At 66.7% G+C, this 12,248-nt stretch overlaps 4 protein-coding genes across 6 annotated transcripts; 2 read left to right on the plus strand and 2 right to left on the minus strand.

Moving 5' to 3' along the window:
• The first annotated feature begins 897 nt into the window (after window positions 1-897).
• On the plus strand, window positions 898-3,347 carry INPP1 (inositol polyphosphate-1-phosphatase). 2 transcript variants are annotated; one of them, XM_080635462.1, is made up of 5 exons: window positions 898-1,011; window positions 1,584-1,801; window positions 1,906-1,966; window positions 2,044-2,244; window positions 2,316-3,347. In XM_080635462.1, exons 2-5 carry the CDS (start codon window positions 1,598-1,600, stop codon window positions 3,056-3,058), a joined length of 1,209 nt encoding a protein of 402 aa, XP_080491588.1. In that variant the 5' UTR covers window positions 898-1,011; window positions 1,584-1,597; the 3' UTR covers window positions 3,059-3,347. The 2 variants fall into 2 exon arrangements, with proteins under 2 accessions (XP_080491588.1, XP_080491589.1); XM_080635463.1 differs by lacking the exon at window positions 898-1,011 and having other exon boundaries at window positions 1,186-1,801; window positions 2,316-2,490; window positions 2,566-3,347.
• A 192-nt stretch (window positions 3,348-3,539) lies between these two features.
• CD63 (CD63 molecule) lies at window positions 3,540-6,152 on the plus strand. 2 transcript variants are annotated; one of them, XM_080635469.1, is made up of 8 exons: window positions 3,540-3,558; window positions 3,670-3,743; window positions 4,747-4,935; window positions 5,181-5,255; window positions 5,346-5,441; window positions 5,524-5,667; window positions 5,741-5,824; window positions 5,975-6,152. In XM_080635469.1, exons 2-8 carry the CDS (start codon window positions 3,678-3,680, stop codon window positions 6,038-6,040), a joined length of 720 nt encoding a protein of 239 aa, XP_080491595.1. In that variant the 5' UTR covers window positions 3,540-3,558; window positions 3,670-3,677; the 3' UTR covers window positions 6,041-6,152. The 2 variants fall into 2 exon arrangements, with proteins under 2 accessions (XP_080491595.1, XP_080491594.1); XM_080635468.1 differs by lacking the exon at window positions 3,540-3,558 and having other exon boundaries at window positions 3,567-3,743.
• A 138-nt stretch (window positions 6,153-6,290) lies between these two features.
• On the minus strand, window positions 6,291-8,228 carry RDH5 (retinol dehydrogenase 5; the record flags this gene model as incomplete). Its single annotated transcript, XM_080635510.1, has 4 exons — window positions 6,291-6,514; window positions 6,968-7,131; window positions 7,201-7,459; window positions 7,916-8,228. 4 exons carry the CDS (start codon window positions 8,226-8,228, stop codon window positions 6,291-6,293), a joined length of 960 nt encoding a protein of 319 aa, XP_080491636.1.
• A 1,076-nt stretch (window positions 8,229-9,304) lies between these two features.
• On the minus strand, window positions 9,305-10,643 carry BLOC1S1 (biogenesis of lysosomal organelles complex 1 subunit 1). Its single transcript, XM_080635526.1, has 4 exons — window positions 10,581-10,643; window positions 10,276-10,348; window positions 9,650-9,782; window positions 9,305-9,469 (listed from the first exon to the last, which is right to left on the minus strand). The coding sequence occupies exons 1-4, from the start codon at window positions 10,639-10,641 to the stop codon at window positions 9,359-9,361; spliced, it is 378 nt and encodes a 125-aa protein (XP_080491652.1). The 5' UTR covers window positions 10,642-10,643; the 3' UTR covers window positions 9,305-9,358.
• Between the last annotated feature and the right edge of the window lie 1,605 nt (window positions 10,644-12,248).

Genomic DNA, 12,248 nt, shown 5'->3' on the forward strand with positions numbered 1-12,248 from the left:
CCCCAAGAGAAGTGTGTCGTCACCGGCCATGATTGGCTGCGGCCGCACAAAAGAGGTTCGGGCAGGGGCTTGGCACCAGCCGCCGCCGGCCCCCCGAGCACCGGGAACGGCCTCGCAGCCACCGGGTCGGAGCGATGGCCCCCCCCCGCATCAAATCCCTTCCTCCCTATAGCCCGTTGTAACGGGGGGCGGCACCGGTGGGACCCAACTCCTGGCAAGTGCGGCGGGGCGGGGGGACCCCGGCACTTGTCGGGAGTTGGGTCCCACTTGCCGCCCCGGTAAACCGGGGATACACATCCCTGTGGGTGTCTACGTGTGTTATCCCGTCCCCCCCCCGCCGCCCTGCTCCCCATCAGAACCATGGAGAGGGCAAACCGGAGGCTCGGCAAACCCGTGGCAGCGGGGCTGCAACCGGTCACTCTCCCTGCTAGCGGCGCAGAGACTCCCCCCTAGGGTACCAGCACCGGTGGGGTGAAGGTGATGAAGGAACCATCTCGTTACCCCGTTACCCCGTTACCCCATTATCCTCCCCCCAGCTACTCCCCACTACCGGAGCGGTGTCAAGCGCATCCCGCCAGGGGGCGACACAGCGGAGCTGGTAATACCGAAGCGAGGAGAGGGCGCCACCGTGTGGCGCTGGGAGACACAACCCGCACCGGTACCCCGGGAGGGGTGGTCCCGGAGGAGGTGGGATGGGGCGGAAGGGAAGTGTTTGTTATGGGGGGTGACCCCCAACCATTCCCGGTGCGGCCGTTCCCGGTTCCCCCTGGCATCACCGAATCCCGTTGTTACCGGTCCCGCGGCGGCGGAAGCTGCAAAGCGACAAGCGGAAGCGGGTGACGGCGCCGGGAGCACTGACAGCAGCGTGTCCCCCCCAGCCCCGCCGGCGGTTTTACGCCCGCCGCTCCGCCTGTCTCCGGTACCGAGGGGGTTAAAGCGGTGCCGTGACGCGTCCCGGCCGGCCCCGCCCCACGGGCCGCCCCCCAGGAGCTGTGAGAGGCACCGGCCCCGGTAACGGCAACGGGGGGGGGGGGCGGGAGGGGGCCCGGGACCCCTCGGGGGCATCTCAGGTGAGGGGAGCCGGGAGGGGTGTCCCGGGGGGGGCACACGGAGGCCCCGGGGCGGGGGGAACACGGGAGGTCCGGGGAGGTCCCGGGATAGGTCTCGCAGTGGGGGGTCGGCCCAGTCACCCCGCATCGCCCCGGGGGCAGTGAGGACCTGCCCCCCCGGCCGTGCTGTGTCTTGTGGCCAGCCCCACGTCCTTGTCATCCTGTCCCCATTCCCATGTCTCCACGTGTCCACATCCACATCCCCATGTCCCCGCAGTCCCACATCCCTGCATCCATGTCCCCATATTCCCATGGCCCCATAACCCCATCCTCACGTCACACATCCCTACATCCCCACATCCATGTCCCCACATCTGAGCTGTGGCCTCTGGCACTGGGTGAGATCGCTGTAGCCAGGTCCCCACCCTGGAGCTGCCCAAACCCCAAAACCACTGGGCTGGGTGGTGGGGCCAGGCAGGAGGTGGGAGGCCACGTCACCCCAGTGCCACGTCCCCTCAGCCCCGTGTCCCCCAGCCCCAGCCCTGGCCATGGCTGGGCTGCTCCAGGCCCTAGTGGGCGTCTCGGAGAAGGCTGCGGATATTGCCCGGCTGTGCCGGCGGGAGCAGCCGCTCTTCCAGCTCCTGGTGGCCGAGAAGACAGGACCCGACCGGAACCGGAGGTTTCTGCAGGACTTCAAGACACTGGCGGATGTCCTCATCCAGGAGGTCATCAAGCATGACCTGGGGAAGGAGGTAGGGATGGGATGGGGTGGATGGCATGGCATGGCATGGGGTGGGACAGGGGGGGATGAGGTGAGGGGTCCCCCTGCGCTGCAGCTGAGCCACCCTGTACCCAGTTCCCGGAGCTGCAGGGCCACATCCACGGCGAAGAGTCCAACGAGTTCAGGAGCCCTGAGGGTGAGTCTGGGGGTGCAGCAGGGCTGAGGGGGGGTACCCTCACTCCAGAGGTCGGTGCTGAAGCCAGGGCGCCACAGGGGAGATGGTGACGGTGCGGGTGTGCGCCACGCCGGGGGACACGGCAGCGCTGCTGCTGGCGGTGCTGGCACCTGAGCGTGAGGCTGCAGAGCTGCTGGCGGACGCCGTGCACCGGGATGTGGCGCTGGCAGACACAGCACTGGCTGGTGTGGAGCTGAGCATCCCCCTGCAGGACCTGGCCATCTGGATAGACCCCATCGGTGAGGGGGTGCTGGCACGGGGTGGGTCAGGATCCCCCATCCCCATGGCTGAGCCCTGGCTGCACCCACAGACTCCACCAACGAGTACATCCGTGGGAGCGAGGATGTGGGCCCTGTTGATGGTATTGCTCCGGCGGGGCTGTGCTCGGCGCTGGTGCTCATCGGCGCCTACAACCGGCACACGGGCTGCCCCGTGCTAGGTGTCATCAACGAGCCCTTCTTCCGGCGGGACTCTGAGACGCGCAGGTACGGGCACCACGGGCAGCACCGGGGCAGCCGGGACCCCACCGACACCTGCACTGGGGGTCCCCATCCCCGCAGGTGGCAGGGCCGGTACCACTGGGGCGTCGCTTACGGGGACACGCGGCTGAGCTCGCTGAGCCCCCCAGGACCGTCGCTGGTGCCACGCGTGGTGCTGAGCCGCGCCGAGGCACCGGCAGTGCAGGCGGCGCTGAAGCGGCTCTGCGGCGGGCGCCTGCTCTTTGCCGCCGGTGCCGGGTACAAGCTGCTCTGTGTCATCCTTGGGCTGGCGGACATCTACGTGCTCTCGGAGGGCAGCACCTTTGCCTGGGATGCCTGCGCCCCTCACGCCATCCTGCGTGCCCTGGGCGGGGGGATCGTGGCCTTGGCGGGGGCCCTGCAGGCACGGCGAGCGGGGGGCACCAGGACCCCCCCCGAGCTGGTTTACAACCGCCCCATAGACGGGGCAGACGGGGCCGAGCGCTGGGCGAACTGCGGCGGCCTTGTGGCCTATGTGGACCCCCAGCACCTCGAGGCCGTGCTGGCCACGCTGGACACCGTGCCGGGGCTCTGAGAGCGTGGGGACCAGGGGGACCAGGTCACGGGGTGGCAGGACCAGGGTATAGGGTGTCTGGTACCAAGGGTGGTGGGTCACTGGGTCATCAGGTTGTAGAGTATAGGATGTCAGGGACCTCTGAGTGCAATGTATGAGGTGTCTGGTACCTCAGGGTGCAGCTTATGGGGTGTCAGGACCTGTGGGTGCAGGCCTTGGGGTGTTCAAGGGGTGGACCAAGGCTGGCAGGACGCTGGGACCCAGGCTGCTGTTGTGGGGTGTGCAGGACCCCGGGGGTGCGGTTATGGGGTCCCGGCTGCGGTGTCTGCGATGGGAGCTCTGTGATGCCCCCCGCCCTCCCGAGTCCCCCATTAAAGCGTCCCCCGCACCCGGTGTCTGTGCTGCGGGGGGGCGGGACCCGCGGGGGGGCCGGGCGGGCCCGGGGCGGTGCCGGTGCTGCCCGAGGACTCGCCCCGGTCCCGTCACATGATCGCGGAGCGGGCGGTGGAGCAGGGGCTCCGGTGAGCGCCTGGGGACGGGAGCAGAAGAAGAGACAGGAGCGGGAGCGGGAACGGGAACGGAAGGGGGGCGGGAACGGGAGCGGTACCGGGGCTGAGCGGCGGCTCCCGCAGGACGGGCGATGGCGGTCGAGGGGGGGATGAAATGCGTGAAGTTCCTGGTTTTCGTTTTCAACTTCATCTTCTGGGTGAGTGCGGGGCCTGGGGGCGGAAAACGGGTTGGGAACCGGCGGGGAACCGGAGAGAACCGGGGGAGAACCGGGAGGGAACCGGGGAAGGAGGTCTCGGGGCCCGCCCCAGGCTCACGTCAGGCCGCGGCCCCTCTCGCTGGGAGTCGGGGCACGCCGGGGTGGGAGAGGGGGTCCTGCCCGCACCGGGCCCTGCCGGTGCCCCCCGCCGCCATCAGGAGGTGCAAGAAGTAACGCGGCCGCTACCGGCGGTACCAGGGACACCGAGGCCGTGGGGGGGGCACGCACACACACACACCCCCAGGGGGTGACCGGGACCGCCCGGTCCCTGCGGGGCTCCCTCGGGGGTGTCAGAGGGAGGTTTGGGGAAGTCGGGGTGAGGAAGGAGGCGCCAACGGCCGAAGCGGGGAGTGGGGGCACAAACTGGCCCTTTCCCGGCACCCCCCCAGCGGGGAGTGACTCGTCCCGGTCCCCACCCCGGTCCTGTGGGGCTGAGTCACCCCTGAAGGGCCTCGGGCCACCCGCCAGCACTGGGGGGGGCCGCGACGGGGACACCGGCGCCAGCCCCCCCCCGACTCTCCCCAGGAGTGTTTGTGCAGCCGGGCCCGGCCCAGCGAGCAAACAGGGGCCAGGAGCGGGGGGGAACCGAGGCCGGGGTGACACCCCCACACCCTGCCCCGGGCCCCCAGCACCGGGGGGGAGCTGGCGTTGGGCCCCCCCCCCCCGCAGCCTCTCTCCGTGGCCGGAAGGCCGCGCTTCATCCTGGACTTCCCGGACTTCCTAGCGCCCTGCGGCAGCCAGCACCGGGAGTGTCGGTCCATGGGGCAGGATCGGGCCCCCCATACCCCACTGCACCCTCGGAGCGCGGCTGGGATGGGGGGCAAAGGGGTCCCTACTTTGAGGATAACTCCCCCGTCAAAGGGAGGATGCAGGTGCCCTCCCCTATCGGGGGGTTTCTGGCTGCCCCCCATCGGCTCTGCCTCCCCCCCCCCCCCCCCCCCAGGTATGCGGCGTCGCCCTCGTGGCCATCGGGATCTACGCGCAGGTGGCGCTGGATAAGGCGCTGGTGGTGAGCACGGCCTCGGCTGCCGGCACCCCCGTGGCCATCCTGGTCCTCGGCATCATCATCTTCTTCATCTCCTTCTTCGGCTGCTGCGGAGCCTGGAAGGAGAGTTACTGCATGGTCACCACGGTGAGCACCTGGACCCCCCTGGCACCCCCACAAACACCCCCCCAGAGCTGCCCAAACACCCCACAAACACTCCCCGAGACTCCCTCACTGCACCCTGGAAGGAAAGTTACTGCATGATCACCACAGTGAGTGCCCAGGCTCTCCAGGGACCCCCAAGCACCCACACTGCACCCTGACCCCCCCTTTAACACACACCCTGAACCCCCACCACTGCACCCTGACACCCCAACCTCCTTCTCCCGCAGTTCGCCATCCTCCTCAGCATCATCTTCCTGGTGGAGGTCGCCGCTGCCATCGCTGGATACGTCTTCAAGGACAAGGTGGGGACAAGCGGGGGGGAGGGGGCACAGCCCCCTCCAGGGGTGCCGGGACCCCTCTGACCCCTCAGCCCTTCTGTGCCCCCACCTCAGGTGCGCTCGGTGCTGGAGGACGGGCTCTGGGATGCCATGAAAAAGTATGGGGAGGACAAAGCCCTGACGGAGGCAGTGGATGAGCTCCAGAGGGATGTGAGTGATGGGATGGAGGGGGGGACGCATGAGGACCCCCCCTTGACCCATTGGGAACCCCCCTGACCCTCCCTGTCTGCAGTTCTCTTGCTGTGGAGCCAACAACTACACAGACTGGAGCAGCATCGAGCGGTTCCGAGTGAACAACACTGTGCCTCGGTCCTGCTGCCGCGTCAACAGCACATCCTGCAACATACACCCCAGCCCTGCCACCGTCTATGAGAACGTGAGACACCCTTAGCCCCCTGTGACCCCCCGGGGTCCCCACAGCCCCCCCTGAGCCCCTCTGTGCCCCCCAGGGCTGCCTCCAGAGCATCGAAGCCTGGATGAAGAAGAACATCCTCATTGTGGCCGCTGTGGCGCTGGGAATCGCCTTCTTTGAAGTGGGATATAGAGCTGAGCCCCCCCCTTCTATCCCTATGTGTGGGGCTGAGCCCCTCTTTCATCCCCATGTGCGGGGCTGGTCCCCCTCCCAGCCCGGTGTATGGTGCTGAGCAGGGTGGACATCACCCGCTTCCCCTCTCTCTATCTAGATCCTGGGCATCGTCTTCGCCTGCTGCCTCATGAAAGGCATCCGCAGCGGCTACGAGGTCATGTAGCACCCCCCCAGCTCCCACTGCTGCACACCAGGAGAGCTGTGGGGGTCTCTGCAGGACCCAACGTGCCAAAACCCTACCATAGCCTGGGGTTGGGAATAAAAGCTTCCATAGATCCCTGTGTCCCGGCGCTGGGGTGGGATGCGGGCGGACCATTGACCGTGCAGGGGAGCGCCATGGCTCATGTGGCACGGGGGGGGGGGGTGTTTTTATTGACAGCACTTGTGCGGGGGGCACAGCTTGGTCCGGGGGTTCAGCGGACGCGATGGGCAGGCTTGGGCAGGATGGTGGCCAGGACCAGGTCCACGATGCAGGCGGGTAGGTAGGAGGCAGGGAGCCAGAGCAGCTTGGCGTCCCAGCCTGCGCTGTAGCGGGTGCGTGGGTAGCGGGCGCTCAGTGCGTGCTCCATGCACCACGTCACCTTGGCCAGGTCCGCATCACAGATGAGGTTCATGATGAAGCGCTGCACCTTGAGGTCTGGGGGGGAAAGGAAATGAGGGGCTCAGCCGCGGTGGTGCTGCGAGGGATGGAGCAGCTCTGCTCTGGAGCCAGGCTGAGAGAGCTGGGCTGGGGCAGCCTGGAGAAGAGAAGGCTCCTGAAGGGGAGACCTGAGAGCAGCTCCAGTGCCTAAAGGGGCTGCAGGAAACCTGGAGAGGGGCTTGGGACAAGGGCCTGTAGGGACAGGCCAAGGGGAATGGCTTGAACCTGCCAGAGGGGAGACTGAGATGAGCTCTTAGGCAGAAGCTCTTCCCTGTGAGGGTGGTGGGACATGGAATGGGTTGAACAGAGAAGCTTTGGATGCCCCACCCCTGGCAGTGTTCAGGGCCCGGCTGGAGCAACCCACTCTCGTGGAACTGGAGGAGCTTTAAGGTGCCTTCAACTCAAACCCTCCCCTCTGAGGGCCTCGGGGGACGCCTCTGCCCCACTCACACTGCCGGAAATAGTCCTCCCCATAGCTGAGGCGCGTCTCAGGTGCCAGCCGCTCCCAGAGCTGCCGCAGGGACCTCTCAATGCTCTCCAGGTCCGTCACCGCCGTCTTGAAGAACCCAGGCTCCACGATGCTCACCTTGACCCCGAAGTGGTACATGTCACGCCTGTGGGATGCAGGGGGTCAGCGCCGTGGGGCTGGAGATGCTGCTGGTGATGGGGGCCGCAGCACCCACCGCAGGCTGTCGCTGAAGGCCTCGATGCAGTACTTGGACACACAGTAGCCACCGCCGTTTGCTGCGAGGCGTCCCAGGACACTGGAGGTGTTGACCACACGGCCCCGCGCCCGCTTCAGCAGCGGCAGTAGCAGCAGCGTCACCTCGATGGCTCCAAAGGCATTGACGGCCATGACCTGGCGATAGTCCTCCAGCACCATCCACTCCGTGGGGCCGATGGGGTTGGCCACTCCGGCGTTGTTCACAAGCCCAAAGAGACCTGAGGGGGATGTGCCATGGAGGGATGCCTGGCCCTGGTGTGTTCCCCTACTCATCCATCCTGCCCTGGACCCCACACACCCCACAGCACCCCTGGTCGGGCCATCTTGCTCCACAGCCCTTCTTGAGCCGACCCTTATCCTCTGCCCTACTGGGACCCCCCTGCTCTGCCCTACAACACCTCATCAGGGACTCTTAATCCTGAGGACCCCCATCCTGCCCCATGCCCCTTTATGGAGCTCCTTATCTTGCTCTATAGCACCCCTTGGTGGGTCCCATCATCTTGTCCTACATCATCCACACCTCTCCTGAGGCCACCCATCCTGCTCCTTACTGATGGACCTCATCCCATACCTCACAGGACCTCCCTGGCTCCGATCCTGCCCTGCAGGTCTCATCCTGCCCCACAGGCCCCATCCCACCCATAGCCCCCGCCCCATGCCCCGTCCCTACTCACCTCTGTCGCCCACCTCATCGCGCACCCACTCGGCGGCGCGGCGGACGCTGTCGGGGCGCGTGAGGTCGAGCAGGGTGGTGCGGAGGTGCCCGGGGCAGCCGCGGCGCAGCGCCTCGGCGCCGGCGGGGGTGAGGCAGGCGGCGAGCACGCGGTACCCGCGCCGCGCCAGGCGCCGCGCCAGCAGCCGCCCGAAGCCGCTGTCGCAGCCCGTCACCAGCACGAACTTGTCCTGCACCGACGGCAGCGTCTGCCGGTCCCGCAGCAGCCACAGCAGCGCCCAGCACAGCGCCGCCAGTGCCACCGCCAGCCACATCGTAGGGGCTGTGGGGCAGGGGGCAGTGGGACTGGAGCCACCAGACACCCCCCCCCGGTCACCCCATCGCCCATAAACCACGGAGGGCACCCCAAGGTCGCTGCCCTGCGCCACACTAGGTGGGTCAGACCCACACACGCACACAGGGAGGGTGGGGAAAGGGGGGGCGGAGGGGGCTTCTTCCACCCACCTCGCTCCGGCTCCCGGCTCCCAGCTCCCAGTGTCCTGATGGGATCAACCGGACGCGGCGTCAGCGCCTGGCTGGGACCCAGCAGTGACCCTCGGGGGAGGAACTGGGGGATCCCTGCTGCTCACCCCACCCCCATTTAACCCCGTCCCCCCCTGCCCTGCACTGGGAGGTGACCGTCACGCTGGCATCTGGAACCCCCAACCCACATAACCTCCCCCCAATCAGGATAGATTATGGGGGGGCTGTGTCCCCCTCCAGCAACCGCTTTTGGGGGGTCTTAGTGGGGTTCAGGACCCCCACATTGCTCCCAGCAGTGAGTGCTGTTGGGGGCTCTGGTGAGGGACCCCAAAGCCGGGTGCAGCAGAGGACAGGCAGCTGCCCCTGCCCAGGCAGGGCACTAGCGGCTATGGGGCAGCCCCACAGGCCCCCCAGGCTGGGTTGGGGTGCAGGGAGGAGCCCATCCCCTATATTCCCCCTACCTTCAGTGGGGCAGCACCTGCAGCTGCGGCAGTGGCTCTGGTTTGTGTGACCCAGGGGGGGCCACGGCTGCTCCTCCCCCTGCACCGCAGCCAAAGTCCCCCCCCCCGGCTGGGTGCAACTCCGGGGGGGGTAACGGGGTGCATGTGGGGCGCTGGGACACCCCCCACCATGTTGGGGTCTCTCATTGTGAGTGGAGCCGGGGGGGGGTGCTGAAGGCAGCCCCACGGGCACACAGATCCCCCCAGGTGCCCTTTGCAGCCCCCCAAGGTGGGGGGGTGGGGCCGAGCTCGCCGCGGGGGGGGGGGGGGGGCGGGATTAGATCCTCAGGCCCAAAGGAGCCCTTTGTCCTGGAGCAAGAGGGGCCTCAGGGCTTAGTGCTAAAGAGGATGAGGAGGCTTAGGAGGGGACCACGGCACAAGCAGCCTTTATTGCGGTGCTGGAGGGGGGGGACCCGGGGGGGTCAGGAGCAGGGGGGCTGGAGCTGTCCCTTGTACACGTACTCCAGCGCGGTGGCAATGGTCCTCATGTCCATCTCGATGCTGCGGGCCCAGTTCTCCACGTCACCAATCTCCTGTGGGATAAGGGGGAGGAATGTCAGTGGGATTTGGGATCACCCCCCCATCAGCCATTGATGTTGGGACCTCCCCAGCACATGGTGACACCGGGGATGCCGCATCCCTCTGTGTATCCCAAAGGGAATCCCAGCTCCCTGGGTATGGGGTGATGCCCCGTGCCCTATGGCAGCCCCCACCTTGAGGGCCTGGTTGAAGTTCTCCACCATGGTGATCCATTGCCCCGTCTGCTTGGCGAACTGCGCTGCCTGGACCTGCAGCGTCTTCACCTCGTGGTCCAGCTTCCGCTGGTTCACATAGGCCTGCGCCACGCTGGGGGGGAACACAGAAGGGGACATGGCGTGGGAGGTGTCGAGCAAAGGGTTTGGGTGGGAAGAGGCTTTGGGGGTCCCCAGGCTGGGTTTTGGGGGGTCTCTGCCCCGGGTGGGGGGTGTTACAGGGATGCAGGGATCAACAGATGCAGGCTTGGGAGGGGGGTTTCTGGGGAGGAGGTTTGGAGGGGGGGGTAAAGGGGCACCAGTAGTGGGGGGGGGCACCAGTGTTGGGGGCTTCCTGTTTCAAAGGGGCAAAAGGGTCTGGGAGGACTCAGGGGAAGCCCACATTGGGGGATAAGGATTGGGGGGTCCCCAAGGAGGCTAGGGGTGTCCCTATGCTCACCCCACATTGAGGTGATCCCTATGGGGGTCCCGTTGCTCACCCCACATTGAGGTGATCCCTATGGGGGTGTCCCTATGGGGGTCCCGTTGCTCACCCCACATTGAGGTGATCCCTATGGGGGTGTCCCTATGGGGGTCCCGTTGCTCACCCCACATTGAGGTGATCCACCAGCGCCTCTGTGAGCCGGGTGGCAGCTGCGATCGCGTCCCTGCGCCTCCGCTCTGCCGTGACGTCACGGGGGCGTGACGTCACCGCGGCTGACGGTGACATCACACCTTGCCGATCCTCCCCCCCCAATATCCCACCCGCGGGTCTCCCTCTCTCCCTTCCCCCCCCCGCCCTGACTGACAGCCCCGCCAGCCAATGGCGTGTCCGCCCGCGCTGAGCGGCAGCCGCCGCGGCCAATCAGGAGCTCCCCGCCCCGCGGTTGCCATGGGGACGGCGCGGGCTCACCCTGCAGCTCGCGCCGCTCGCTCTGCCGCGACTGGTGCTCCTTCAGCAGCCGGGACAGCATGGCGGCGGCGACACGTGACTGTGGCCTCCGCGTCACCCGCACGTGACCCGCGCCGCCCCGCCCCTGAGGGGCCTCGATGGCGGGTGGAGGCGTGTATGGGACCTATGGGGGCCTATAGTGGCCTGTGGGGGGACATAGGGCTCTATAGGGGCCTATAGGGGGATACAGGGGTCTATAGGGTCCTGTAGGGGGGATACAGGGGTCTATAGTGGTCTGTAGGGGAGAATACAGGGGTCTGTAGGTGTCTGTGAGGGGGATACAGGGCTCTATAGGGGGTCTGGGGGGGTATACAGGGCTCTATAGGGGCCTCAGATAATCCCACTTTTCCTTCCCAGCCAGAGCTGCTGGTGCTACTCTGGAATGCCCACACGGACAATGCGGCCCAGTGCCAGGAACTGGGATTTTTGTGCCAGCAGCTAATGGGATGGGGCTGGACAAAGAGCTCCTGGCAGTGGAGCGAGGCTGCGGCATTCCCGAAGGAGAGCTGGCAGCATTCCAGGGTCTCAGAGCTCACCAGCCTCAGGATGCTGCAGCAGGAGGAGGAGGAGGAAGACCTCCTTATCCCCTTGGCTGGGAGTGGAGGGAATGTGCTGGATTCTCCCTATGGATTCAGTTCCTTGTCCCAGTGGGAGGGATCCGTGAGCTTGAGCCAAAGATAAAGCAGTGAATGGGTAAAAATAGCCCCATGTGTTCCCTGTCTGGTAACACAGACACCGGTGCCTTTCCCAGCCTCGGGAACGGCGAAGGAGCGGATCCTGCCATTCCCAACCTGTGCAGGGTTTGGGGGCAGCTGCTCCCTGCAGAAGGGGTTTTGGATTTGCCGGGATAACGGCCAGCGCCACTCCCGACATTCCTGTCTTTCCCTGCAGTGGAATGAGGCTCCTGGGCGGGGGGGTGAGGGTTCGCAGGATGAGCTTCCCTGGGGCGGCGGGATGCATCTTTGTGTGTCCCGAGAGGAATGATGGGATCTGCTCTATGCACGGCTCCAGTGTCCATCATCCCCTCCATGGATGGGGGTGCACCGGGAGGTTCATCCTCACTCCCTGTTCCAAGCTCCCGCATTGAACCTTGTGAGGATTCTGCAGCATATCCTGTGGGATCTCCTCATTGCTCTGGGAATGCTCCCAACCGGGTGTTCTCGGCGGGGGCTCTGACTCCCAAAAACCCCTCGTGCTCCCTTCCATTCCCAACTCCTTGCCCCACTCATCCCAATGAACACCCCCCTCCCAGGGAGCGGGTCTGGTCCCATCCCAAGCAGGGATCAGCTCTTTCCCACGGCGGGAATGTTGGGAAGATATCTGGGGAGGAGGAACAAGGGGGGGGGAAGCTGGGGGAGGCACGGACCCGCTTGGCTCGGGATAAATTCCCATTCCTGGAGCGTTCACAAGGCCGAAGGCTCCGGGAGAGCGGATAAAAATAACCGGGAGCTGGGAAATGTGACGAGACCCCCCTTGCCCCCCCCCGAGCCGCTCCCGAGGGACCCCGACCCTGCGCAGGGTCCCGGGGCAGGACGGGCACAGTGCGCTGCGATCGGGGGTGTCAGCTCCATGCGGGGTGCGCGGGGATTCGGTGCCCGCTGCCGCCTCTGCCCTGCGCGGTGCCACCGG

This window comes from Psittacula echo (genome assembly GCF_963264785.1).
Source record: "Psittacula echo genome assembly, chromosome: 27".
NCBI classification, from domain to species: domain Eukaryota; kingdom Metazoa; phylum Chordata; class Aves; order Psittaciformes; family Psittacidae; genus Psittacula; species Psittacula echo.

What these genes read in the sequence shown, in the direction of transcription:
- INPP1 (XM_080635462.1), top strand. Translation starts at nt 1,598, where the DNA reads ATGGCTGGGCTGCTCCAGGCCCTAGTGGGCGTCTCGGAGAAGGCTGCG. An exon ending in AGCATGACCTGGGGAAGGAG is followed by an intron (nt 1,802 to 1,905) that starts GTAGGGATGGGA and finishes CCCTGTACCCAG; the next exon opens with TTCCCGGAGCTGCAGGGCCA. An exon ending in CGAGTTCAGGAGCCCTGAGG is followed by an intron (nt 1,967 to 2,043) that starts GTGAGTCTGGGG and finishes AGGGCGCCACAG; the next exon opens with GGGAGATGGTGACGGTGCGG.
- CD63 (XM_080635469.1), top strand. Translation starts at nt 3,678, where the DNA reads ATGGCGGTCGAGGGGGGGATGAAATGCGTGAAGTTCCTGGTTTTCGTT. An exon ending in GTTACTGCATGGTCACCACG is followed by an intron (nt 4,936 to 5,180) that starts GTGAGCACCTGG and finishes CTTCTCCCGCAG; the next exon opens with TTCGCCATCCTCCTCAGCAT. An exon ending in GATACGTCTTCAAGGACAAG is followed by an intron (nt 5,256 to 5,345) that starts GTGGGGACAAGC and finishes CCCCCACCTCAG; the next exon opens with GTGCGCTCGGTGCTGGAGGA.
- BLOC1S1 (XM_080635526.1), bottom strand. Translation starts at nt 10,641, where the DNA reads ATGCTGTCCCGGCTGCTGAAGGAGCACCAGTCGCGGCAGAGCGAGCGG. An exon ending in GTGGATCACCTCAATGTGGG is followed by an intron (nt 9,783 to 10,275) that starts GTGAGCAACGGG and finishes GTTCCCCCCCAG; the next exon opens with CGTGGCGCAGGCCTATGTGA. An exon ending in ACTTCAACCAGGCCCTCAAG is followed by an intron (nt 9,470 to 9,649) that starts GTGGGGGCTGCC and finishes CTTATCCCACAG; the next exon opens with GAGATTGGTGACGTGGAGAA.